This window comes from Clinocottus analis, unplaced genomic scaffold (genome assembly GCF_023055335.1).
Source record: "Clinocottus analis isolate CAN_PGR_092001 unplaced genomic scaffold, fCliAna1.0.p SCAF_20, whole genome shotgun sequence".
Classification (NCBI taxonomy): domain Eukaryota; kingdom Metazoa; phylum Chordata; class Actinopteri; order Perciformes; family Cottidae; genus Clinocottus; species Clinocottus analis.
This window is the reverse complement of record NW_027175932.1, coordinates 227,456-238,850: the sequence shown is the minus strand read 5'-3', so window position 1 is coordinate 238,850 and position 11,395 is coordinate 227,456. Positions and strand designations below refer to the sequence as shown.

The 11,395-nt window shown below is 52.1% G+C and overlaps 2 protein-coding genes across 4 annotated transcripts in view; one reads left to right on the top strand and one right to left on the bottom strand.

The window, feature by feature from the left end:
• The first annotated feature begins 490 nt into the window (after positions 1-490).
• Positions 491-5,147, top strand: ovch1 (ovochymase 1). The gene is made up of 12 exons (XM_068586998.1): positions 491-632; positions 1,289-1,472; positions 1,561-1,636; positions 1,719-1,908; positions 2,760-2,899; positions 3,065-3,215; positions 3,292-3,330; positions 3,472-3,646; positions 3,790-3,944; positions 4,086-4,244; positions 4,557-4,693; positions 4,986-5,147. Exons 1-12 carry the CDS (start codon positions 491-493, stop codon positions 5,145-5,147), a joined length of 1,710 nt encoding a protein of 569 aa, XP_068443099.1.
• A 189-nt stretch (positions 5,148-5,336) lies between these two features.
• The window catches only part of stab2 (stabilin 2), a 28,518-nt gene continuing 22,459 nt past the window's right edge, over positions 5,337-11,395 (bottom strand). For 2 of the 3 annotated variants that reach the window (XM_068586735.1, XM_068586736.1), the window contains exons 45-67: positions 11,285-11,377; positions 10,990-11,130; positions 10,684-10,812; positions 10,528-10,599; positions 9,842-10,018; positions 9,517-9,606; positions 9,290-9,436; positions 9,137-9,196; positions 8,933-9,056; positions 8,680-8,829; positions 8,504-8,608; positions 8,314-8,421; positions 8,050-8,243; positions 7,820-7,961; positions 7,475-7,608; positions 7,222-7,384; positions 7,032-7,138; positions 6,760-6,879; positions 6,537-6,683; positions 6,313-6,423; positions 6,075-6,206; positions 5,732-5,842; positions 5,337-5,519 (exon numbers count right to left, since the gene is read on the bottom strand). In XM_068586735.1, coding sequence (XP_068442836.1) covers positions 5,415-5,519; positions 5,732-5,842; positions 6,075-6,206; positions 6,313-6,423; positions 6,537-6,683; positions 6,760-6,879; positions 7,032-7,138; positions 7,222-7,384; positions 7,475-7,608; positions 7,820-7,961; positions 8,050-8,243; positions 8,314-8,421; positions 8,504-8,608; positions 8,680-8,829; positions 8,933-9,056; positions 9,137-9,196; positions 9,290-9,436; positions 9,517-9,606; positions 9,842-10,018; positions 10,528-10,599; positions 10,684-10,812; positions 10,990-11,130; positions 11,285-11,377 — 2,862 coding nt within the window. In that variant the 3' untranslated portion in view covers positions 5,337-5,414. The remainder of the gene's footprint in view (positions 5,520-5,731; positions 5,843-6,074; positions 6,207-6,312; positions 6,424-6,536; positions 6,684-6,759; positions 6,880-7,031; positions 7,139-7,221; positions 7,385-7,474; positions 7,609-7,819; positions 7,962-8,049; positions 8,244-8,313; positions 8,422-8,503; positions 8,609-8,679; positions 8,830-8,932; positions 9,057-9,136; positions 9,197-9,289; positions 9,437-9,516; positions 9,607-9,841; positions 10,019-10,527; positions 10,600-10,683; positions 10,813-10,989; positions 11,131-11,284; positions 11,378-11,395) is intronic. The other variant, XM_068586737.1, reaches the window with a different exon arrangement.

Genomic DNA, 11,395 nt, shown 5'->3' with positions numbered 1-11,395 from the left:
CTAACTGCCCGCCCCGACTTCCGCTGCCAGCCTGTCAAAATAAAAGGCTTCTGAACTGTGACCAAACACAATAAATACCAGAATGAAAAAGAAGTCATGTATTTAATTTAATGTATTGATTATAATGTATTTATCATAATGTATTTAATTTAATGTATTTATTATAATGTATTTAATACAATGTATTGATTATAATGTATTTATCATAATGTATTTAATTTAATGTATTTATTATAATGTATCGATTATAATGTATTTATCATAATGCATTTAATTTAATGTATTTATTATAATGTATTTAATATAATATATTTATCATGATTGCTTCCTGTGAACGAGCAGATGAAACATATTTTGCAGCATTGTTGCTGCTGCAGACAACGAGCTGCAGCTGCAACCAATCACGCAGCTGCAGCTCGTCAGAGGGGTGACGTCACAGTGGGAGCAGTGAGACGGGACGTTGTGTGTGTGTCTGCTGCAGTGAGACAGGATGCTGTGTGTGTGTGTGCTCAGCCTGCTCTCCTTCTGCTCTCTGAGCCTGAGCCAGAACCAGACCCAGAACCAGACCCAGAACCAGAACCAGCTGAACGGGACCCAGCAGGAGCTTTTCTCTGGATACTTTGGGTTCAGAAGTAAGTTTATATTTCTGATATGTGTGACTCACAACTCTGCAAACATTCAAGATCAAATGTTCTGAAGTATTAATAAAACAAGTGATTCCATTAAAATAATGAAATGGTAATATTATAATGAAGCAATGTTCATAATAACTTAAACATGAGTTCATTTAAATATAAAATGTCTAAATGTTAAAACCCTTTCAGTCAATGTCTGAATAATAAAATATAAATTCTACTCAAAATTGTTTGAACTTGAATCTGAAATGTGTTTTAAACTTTGTATTTCCTTGATTTAAAATTAACATAATAAAATAAATGTTTGATAATCAAAATGGTAGTTTTACTATAGATAGTTTAGATGTGAGTATAAACGCTAACCTTTAAATACATGAACACACTCACTCACTCACTCACTCACTCAATGAACAGATACGTTCAGGACAATTAAATGATGCATGCAGTAAATGTATAAAATATTTGTGAGCACTCAGTTGTGTAGCGTAACACAAGTCATCTTGTATATCTGTTGTCGTGTGTGACTTAGTGTGTGAACCTTGTGGTGGTCTCTGATTGGTCGGTGGGTTTGCATCCCTCCAGTTCTTTATCATAAGCGTTGTGTAGAGTTTGACTGGAGCGTTGTGTAGCGTTTGACTGTTGTGTGGCTGCAGACGTGTCGGGGCTGCGCTGCTTCAGTCCCGAGCTGGAGCCGAAGTCCCGGATCATCGGGGGCCAGGAGGCCTGGGCCAACTCGTGGCCCTGGCAGGTCTCGCTCCGGTTCTCCTCCATGCCGGCCTGCGGGGGCGCCATCATCAGCCCCGCCTGGGTCGTCTCTGCCGCTCACTGCTTCAAAAGGTCAGAGGTCATCTGTAGCTTTGGACTAGACCAGGTCCACGTGGACCGGCTCCACGGTGGGGTGACATTCGGTGTGTTCCCCCTGCAGGTTCAACAAGGCTTCCTTCTGGACGGTCCTGGCTGGAAAGCACGACCTGGAGAACCCTCAGGAACCCAGACAGCAGGTCAGGACCGAACCGCCGGCTTTGTATTCTCGTCCAGCTTCAGGTGCGTGAAGCCCAATCTGACCGTTCACTTCCTGTTCAGCTGGTCGGCGTCTCGGTGATCAGCAACCATCCCGCCTACAACACTCGGACCAAGGAGAGCGACCTGGCGCTGCTGAGGCTGCAGCGGCCGCTGGTCTTCAACCAGTTCGTCAGGCCCATCGACTTCTGGATGGATCCACTGACCCCCTTCAGGAAGTGCACCGTCACGGGATGGGGCTCCACCCGAGAGAGTGAGGAGCCACTTCTGAAGAGGGAAGCTTCCTTCTCTCTCCTGACCACCAGGACGAGACTCCTCTGGTTGTATAGAAGTCTATGCTTCATGTGTTAAAGCTGGATTCTCTCTCCTGACCACCAGGGGGCGACTCCTCTGGTTGTATAGAAGTCTATGCTTCATGTGTTAAAGCTGGATTCTCTCTCCTGACCACCAGGACGAGACTCCTCTGGTTGTATAGAAGTCTATGCTTCATGTGTTAAAGCTGGATTCTCTCTCCTGACCACCAGGGGGCGACTCCTCTGGTTGTATAGAAGTCTATGCTTCATGTGTTAAAGCTGCATTCTCTCTCCTGACCACCAGGGGGCGACTCCTCTGGTTGTATAGAAGTCTATGCTTCATGTGTTAAAGCTGGATTCTCTCTCCTGACCACCAGGACGAGACTCCTCTGGTTGTATAGAAGTCTATGCTTCATGTGTTAAAGCTGGATTCTCTCTCCTGACCACCAGGGGGCGACTCCTCTGGTTGTATAGAAGTCTATGCTTCATGTGTTAAAGCTGGATTCTCTCTCCTGACCACCAGGGGGCGACTCCTCTGGTTGTATAGAAGTCTATGTTTCATGTGTTAAAGCTGGATTCTCTCTCCTGACCACCAGGGGGCGACTCCTCTGGTTGTATAGAAGTCTATGCTTCATGTGTTAAAGCTGCATTCTCTCTCCTGACCACCAGGGTGCTTCAGTGTATCCTCTGCTGAAGGAAGCATTGAAGCACCTTTCCTTAGTTTAGAGTCCAGCAGCTCTGACGCTCATTCCATTCAGCTCAGGACTTTGCTCTTCCTCCTCCTCCTCCTCCTCCTCTTCCTTCTCTTCAGACGGCGCTCGAGTCAACCGTCTGCAGGAGGTGAACGTGACCATCCTGCCCCCTAAAGCCTGTAACCAGTATTACCACGGGAGGATGCAACCCTCCATGTTCTGTGCTGGGAAGGACGAAGGAGGAGTGGACGCCTGCCAGGTATCTGAACCAGAAAGGTCATCAGACTCTGGACCATCAGACTCTGGACCATCAGACTCTGGACCATCAGACTCTGGACCATCAGACTCTGGACCAGACCTTTTCTTTGGTCATTGTGTCCCGTCTCTTCCTCTCTGTGTCCACATGTTCCTGTTTGTGTCTCAGGGGGATTCTGGCGGTCCTCTGACCTGCTTCACCGGCAGCAGGTATGAGTTGGCCGGCTTGGTGAGTTGGGGGGTCGGTTGTGGAAGAGCAAGAAGACCAGGAGTCTACACCAAAATCCAACAACACATTGGCTGGATCCTCGACATCATGAGTACGGTCGCTGATCAACGGCTGAGTGTTTGTCTGGAGGATACATGATCACATGACGTCATGTGTTTCATTCGCAGATCAGGACATGGTGTATGCAGATGACATCAGCACTGAAGGTATCTTCTTGCACTGTACTTGAACTTCATCAATGCTCTGGTGTGTACAAGGCCTTCATGTTATTCTGATGCATTTGCTCACCTGCGTGACAGAGAACAGGTGTGGTAAGAATCAACGCTCCAGCTGTGTGAAGGTTTCAGGCCTCGGTGCCGTCTCGGTGTCCCAGAAAGGAGGCGTGTCGGTGGGCAACATGACTGAGTCGTGCCCCTCCTTCTGGCCGTGGCAGGCCAGCCTGCAGGCCGACGGACGCCACTACTGCAGCGGCGTGCTGATCCACCCCCGCTGGGTGCTCACTGCACAGCACTGCAGCGTCAGGTGCGACTGAGCAAGGCACTAAAGTGCTGCTGGTTCCTCGCTGCACAGCACTGTTAGAGACTACTTCTACTACTGCGGTCGAGCGCGGGTCAACGTTCTCGGGTTCTTCTGCTGCTGTTAATGCTGCCTTTGTGTTTCTGCAGAGCTAAAGAGGACGTGGTGGCTCTGGGAGTCCATGACCTCAGGTTCTCATCTCAAACCATCCCGGTGGACGAGGTCTTCAACCTGCCGCAGGACGGCAGCTTCCCCCCGAACGCCGACCTGTCGCTGCTTCGCCTCAGCGTTCCGGCCAGATTCGGTAGGAACGCCTGACAATGCATCACACAAACGTTTGACACGAGGGTTGTACGTAGTATCTGTAGGTGTTGCATGTGTTGCAGGTGTATTGTGCGTTTGTACCGGGTGAAACATAGAAACTGACTTGTGGTTGTGTTCCCAGGCTCGGATGTATCTGCCATTTGTGTCCCCGATGAGGAAGAGGACGAAGACCTCGACAGCAGCTGGTCTTGTGTCACAACGGGCTGGGGAGCCTCCAGAGCAGCAGGTAGGGTCCTCGTGGCTGGAGAGCAGCAGGTAGGGTCCTCGTGGCTGGAGAGCAGCAGGTAGGGTCCTCGTGGCTGGAGAGCAGCAGGTAGGGTCCTCGTGGCTGGAGAGCAGCAGGTAGGGTCCTCGTGGCTGGAGAGCAGCAGGTAGGGTCCTCGTGGCTGGAGAGCAGCAGGTAGGGTCCTCGTGGCTGGAGAGCAGCAGGTAGGGTCCTCGTGGCTGGAGCCTCCAGAGCAGGACTTAAAACATTCTGGGAGGATCCAGCTGCTTAACATTCAGAAGAGTTCAATGTCTTCATGATTCACGACCTTGAAGGAACTTCTGTGAGGACTTCTGTGATGATGTGGCTGTCTGGTTTCTCGTACAGTGGACATCGATCCAGACCGGCTGCACCAAGTCGGCCTGACGCTGGTCAACCAGACCACCTGCAGGGAGAAGTGGGGAGGAGGACTCGTCACTGACTCCCACATCTGTGCCGATCCTGCAGGATCCACCTCCTGCATGGTACGTCCACCCTGAGACCACCGGCTCTGTTTGACCTCTAATATTTGACCCACTTCAACAAACAACGGGCGACTCCTGTTTTGAGGAAAAATGACTCGGTGGAGTCTTGATCGGAGCTTCAGTTCCTCTTCAGGGAACCAGCTGAAAGTATGAACGATGGTCCTTTTAGGATGGAGAACGCTTCAGCACCTCGTCTACCAAACATCCCTCTAAACCCCTGTAACGCGTCTTGTGACCAGTTTGCTTTAGAAACAGGTGAAATATATAATGGGTTGTGTGTTTGTGTCTGCAGGGTGACCCTGGAGCGCCGTTGCTGTGTCGGCGGCGTGGCGCCTACTTCCTGTTCGGCGTGGTCACCTGGGGCAGCCGGCGCTGCGGCGCAGACAAGCCGTCCGTCTTCTCCAGGATCTCTGCTCACCTGTCCTGGATCACGGAGCTGACCGGGGATGTCTGAGCTCAGCAATAAAGTCTTTACCAGGAAGCTGTTGTCTGGATGTTGTGTTGCATGCACTTGGTCACACAGACCGACCGGTTGACCTACAACTGATTCTGATGCACAAAGGCTTCCTGAACTCAGCTCGTGAAATGTATTGATCTGACGACTCGTCAATCGTCCTTAAAGAGAAACAATATGGAGCCCAACTTTTCAACACGTTTGCTATTTTATTAAACATTGAACTTCACATTATGGTTCTTCACATTTGTTTGTCTGCAGAGACGTTCATGACTGCACTGAAGGGTTCTGGGCCTCCAGCTGGTTCTGGGCCTCCAGCTGGTTCTGGGCCTCCAGCTGGTTCTGGGCCTCCAGCTGCAGACGGACAGGAATCTGTTTTAACGGCCAGTTAAAAGTTCAGTTCTTTGGTCTGACTGAATAACTTAAAACTCTAAATGGTTGAAATCTGTCGGCTTTAACTCCACATTCATGAAACTTTATTGTATAAACTGAAGCTGGAGAAGAGGACGCCATGTTGGTGACCTGGACCAGCTGCTGCACCTGCAGCAGGACACCTCATGGTATGCAAAGTATCTGTGACTCACGGCTCCTGCAGGTGAGCTGGACTCTGCTGGATCTGGACCGGCTTCATAAACCGGGTTACAGATGCTGCGGCTGGCGTCTGCCGGCGGAGCATCTTCCTCTTCTTCATCATCCTGTCAGACAAATGCTATCAAATACTGTCTCATAGTACCATCAAATGTACACAAACGTTGTACTAATACACTTAAATGAGTTGTAATAACACCAATTAACAGCAAATGATAAACCGATTGTATTAATAATTTACTTCCTAACAAATGTTTTGTTATTGGTGTTGATGCTAAGGCATCATGCTAATGCTATTGTGTTGTGCTGAAGGGTATTAGCTTGAAGCGGCATTCTGACCTTGAAGTAGTGGAACTGGAAGGGTTTGGAGTTGTGGGTGTAGAAGTGGTACCCGACAAAGACGACTCCCACCATCAGCGCCGTGAGCAACACCACGCCGACCCCCATCCCGGCCTTATGGGCCACGTGCATCTGCAGAACCAATCACAGCTGAGGTCAGAGGTCAAATATGGGAAAAGCAATACCTTTTTGATCCGATAAACTCTCCGCTCAGTAAACGCTGTTTGTGGTCACTTGCCTCTTGGTGAGGAGGCGGGGCCTTCAGCGCCCCCTGCAGGACGTGAATGATGCCGTTTGCAGCCAGGATGTCCGAGTCGCTGACGAAGCGCTCGTTGATGAAACGAGACGACTGCGGAGGTGAAAAGACTTTGTTACATGAGCGTGTCGCGGGTTTGATTCCTTAGAGTCTTCTGTTAAAACATTTCCTGTCTGTGGTAAATATTGATTGACAGGACGTCTGACCGGCGCTGAGGGGCGGAGCAGGTCGGCCACGCCGACGACGCTCAGGCTGCCGACGCGAGTTCTGACCCGGCTGCCGTTCTTCAGGCGGCTGAGAGGAAGAGCCCCGCCCTCCGACAGGTGGAACTCCACGTCCCGCAGAGACAGAGTCTGAAGGACATGGGGAGACAGGTGAGGACCAGCAGCGGGGGCGGGACCGGCCGGACGCTCGCCCCGAGGGACTCACCTGGTTGGCCGGCAGCCCGGTGTTGTCCGGCACAAACAGAGTGGACTGGACCGCCGGGTTCTCGAGGCGCTGCACAAACTGCCTCCCCGACGCCGACGCCCGCGAACAGTTCAGGATTTGCTGCAGAAGAAGAAAAAGTCAAAGAAGAGGAACATTTAAGGGTCTCGTAGGGCCCTTTAGGGTCCAGTAGGGTCGAGTCTGGTCCAGTGGGACCCCATAGGACCCCGTTGGGTCCAGTGGAACCTCCGCTCTGTGGGATGCGTCACACTCACCGTGAGGAAGTTGGAGAAGGCCGGCGTGGACTCCAGGACCTTCAGCAGGTTCCCAGTGCAGCTGAACCCGTCTCCCACGTAGCCGGGCTCACACTCGCAGGTCACCTCTGCACAGAACCGAGCCGCTCAATACGATCAGTACAATCAATACGTGCGACCGGGAAGCGGCAGGTGTGGGGTCGCGGCTCACCCTTCATCCGGTAGCAGAAGGCGTCCCAGGTCTCGCTCTCCTTGCGCGGGCCGTAGTCCACGATGCCGACGTGCCCGAAGCCACAGAGCGGGTTGGAGTACGTGGTCGGGTACGCGACCCGGGCCTGGTCCAGCCAGCCGGCAGCACACATGTTCAACCCGCCCTGCAGCAGGACCACAGACCTCAGAGAGAGAAAGAGAGTGTGTGTGTGTGTGTGTGTGTGTGTGTGTGTGTGTGTGTTGCGTTCACGGACCTGCTGAGCGTAGGACAGCTGGGTGTACGTGGCCAGCGTTCCTCCCTCTGCAGCGCAGATCTGCTGAGCTGCAGAGAAGTTCAGTTTGTACTGACCTTCACCTGAACGCAGGTGAAACACTCCGAGCCTCGCATCTACACACACACACACACACACACACACACACACACACACACACACACACACACACACACACACACACACACACACACACACACACACACACACACACACACACACACACACACCAATAAGAGCATCTTTCTGTTCCATCATCTTGTTTTGGCGGGGCGCTTCCTGTTGGTACACCTGAGGCCGGCGGTCGGAGCTCGCGCCGCTTCGTACCTTCGGCGTGGAGGTCGGTGCATTTGGCGAATTGGTGACACGGCCCGTTGCCCTGGAGACAGCGGCTGATGGGCAGCTGCTTGACGGCGCAGGTGAGTCCGTCTCCCACGTAGCCGTCCTTACAGGTGCACTTCTTCTTCCCCTGGTCACACAAACACGCGTCACTCTGAGGCCGCAGGGGGCGTGGCCAGAGGGGGCGTGGCCTCACGGCGGCCTCATCGCGTCCTCACCGGAGACGTCATGCCGCAGGCGGCATGTTTGTGGCAGCCACCGTTGTCACCGGACACACACGGGTCCACGGGCCGGCAGCTGAACCCGTCTCCCGAGTGGCCTTTAGGGCAGGTGCAGCTCACCTGCTCACCTGCCTGAGAGCAGCGGGCTCCGCGGGCACAGCCGCCGTTCCACGTCCGACACATGTCCACCACTGCAGAGGGAGGTTATGGATCAACGTGGTAGAGTTCGTGATCAGCAGAGAGACCGGCTCCAGGGTTTACCTGTACAGGTGAGTCCGTCTCCTTCATAGAAGGGCCGACACACACAGGTGTTGTTCTGGTGACAGACGGCTTTCTCAGAGCAGGACGGAGAACACGCAGAGACGTCAGCTGGAGGAGACAGAGGAGTGAGGCTCGTTCAGGAACCAGGACCAGGACTGGGACCAGAACCAGAACCAGGACCAGGACTCACCTTCTGGGGTCTCACAGCGCACTCCGGTCCAGCCAGCCTCACAGAAACATGAACCGGTCCCTCTGGGCCCGTCGTCACATGACCCGTGTTCTGAACAGGTGCAGGCTGAGAACCAGAAGGAAACAACCTGTTAGACCTGCAGCCACCAACCAGGAAGCCGTCTGACTGCTGCTCACCTGTACAGGTGTCTCCGTAGAAAGCGTCCCTGCACAGCTCGCAGGCTCCGCCCCTGAAGCCTGGCTCGCATGTACAGGTGCCGTTCCCGAGGTGGCCGTCGTCACATTTGCCATGGTTACCGCAGGCAGAGCCGGCGCCACCGGGACAAGCTGAGAGATCAATGCAGGCGATCGATCGCCGATCGTTAGCTCTCTCACACACACACACACGATGTTCGTGAGTTTCATCTTGAAACCGGCGGCGTCTCCTCACCCAGACAGTCTCGTCCGTGATAACCACGACAACACTTTGGCTGCCAGAAGATGAAGGTGCAAACGCTGCGACAGCCGGAGTTCCTGGTGACGAACACGGTGGGAAGGTCGCACTGCTGAACCTCCTGAGACCAAAACAACCACAGGAATGAGACTCACAAACACAATCAGACACTTGGGGACAGATCTGTGAAACGACGTGGACCTTCAGTTTGGCCCCTCGGGGGCAGATGGACGATGTGGGAGTGCACAGTTCACAGCTCATCTACCACAGAAGAAGAGACGACAGAGACATCAGATCTCAGTGGAAACACATTTCTTCTTCACGTCTACATTCACAGGTTTGGTTCATGTTCACCTGAAGGTCGAAGGTCGTCTGTTCGTCACAGCGCCCTCCGAGGCTCGGCGGGGTCAGCAGGCAGTCGATCCCGTAGGCGATCCCGGCCTTGAAAGCCAGGTGTCTCTGAACGATCCGACACTTTCCATCGTTCACGAAGACGTCTCCCTGTTCAAAGGAGAAACAGCCGGTTTAACCCTGACGCGTCGCCTCTTCTTCTTCCTCTTCACTGTTTCTGAGGTTCTTACGATGTGGTCTGTTCCTCCACAGGTGAAGGAGAGCGGTGAACCCTGCAGAGTCCGGAGCGAGTCTTGATGGATCAAAGCTTCAGCATAAAGCTGTGTGGAGACAGGAAGTAAGAAAAAAACTATGAACAGAGAATCAGTTTAGAAGAAGAGTCCTGAGAGGACAAACTCCTGGTGGCACAAACTCAAGGTCGGATCCCATGACTAAACATCCCATAAACTAAACTAAACTGGTTCAGTCTCGCTTTTATTAACTCGGGAACTGAAGTGACTCTTCGTTCGTCCATCATGGTGGTTAAGGAACCGTCATCCTGAGCAGATTCATCACCTTCTTGGCCAGCAGCACATGGTACTTCAGGTACTCCACCAGCTGTGCTCGGTTGTCTCGGTGAAACAGGAAGTCCTTCTGCTCCTGTGGCAGAGACGCCATGACGCTATCTGAGGGCAGGAAGACTGTCACCGGCTGGTTTATCCAGTCATTCACCAGGTCCATCACACCTGTCTCCTGGCACAAACACATACAGGATCATCAGTCAAGAATAAAAACCTGATCCACCAATCACAACACGAACAAGACACATCCACCAATCACAACACGAACAAGACACATCTACCAATCACAACACGAACAAGACACATCCACCAATCACAACACGAACAAGACACATCCACCAATCACAACACGAACAAGACACATCCACCAATCACAACACGAACAAGACACATCCACCAATCACAACACGAACAAGACACATCCACCAATCACAACACGAACAAGACACATCTACCAAAGCGGGTTTTCTTCTTCCATGAACACATGAAGGTGTTATTGGTGTTATTCGGTCTGAAGGTCAAAGGATGTAGGTTGACATGTGTCACAGGTAAACTCAGCAAAAACTAGACGTACTGGATGAAATGAGTCCGTAATTCAAAGGTCATGAACTCATGATCTTTTCCAGGCTTCTTCACCAGCTTTACATATGTCTGTATCTCAGAGAAGGACAATGTTCTTACCTCCAGCAGTCTGTAGAAGGTTTTATACCCGTGAGCTTCTGCTACGTCAGTCAGGTTCAGCTGAGTTGCATCCTGGAGACAAACATCGATCCAATCAATGCTGAAACATAATCAGCTGATAGTGAGACAAACGTAACACTGAAGAGGAGTTCTCACAGGAAGATCTGGTAGTTCTTCTTGGTCCTCTCTGGGATCAAACAGAATCCTGTTGATCTCGTGGAAGATACCGTTAACGCTGACGCTGTCGCTGAACGTCACGTTGGCTTCGTTGACGGAGATGCTGCCCTGGAAACATCACACGCACACAAATTAACTACCAACAGAATTATGTCCAGATCAAACAAGTATCAGGTGTTTTCTAAGAAAAGAGGGAGGCGGTTTGTGGCTCCACCCCTCTCCATTGCCATCAAATGGCCTCCTGGCTCCACCCCCTGAGATGAACTCTGCTCTCCGATTGGTCACCTGGATGGACTTGGTGGTCAGGACGAGTCCGGACAGAGACGTCAGGTTTCGGGGTCGGGTCAGGTCAGTCGGCAGCAGCGTGTGACACATGACGATGTGGCCGCGCAGGACGGCAGCGTGCCACTCTTTGTGTGTGTCCCTCTGAAGTCAAGAGATATTGAAACATATAAGATGTCAGACGCGGTCTTTAGCTCTTAGCCACAGAACTAATGTCTGCAGCTGCTGTGGGTTCCTCCTGAAGGGAACACGTCTGAACTGCATCACCGACAAGTCCTCATGGTAAAAACATCGCCACCTTGTTACCGAGGTTTCTCGCTGTGGCGAAGGCTTCAGGGTTGGGAGCGAAGACAGTGAACGGGCCTCGACCCTTCAGGGAAATCTCCGCCATCTGGAGGCAGAGTTTGTG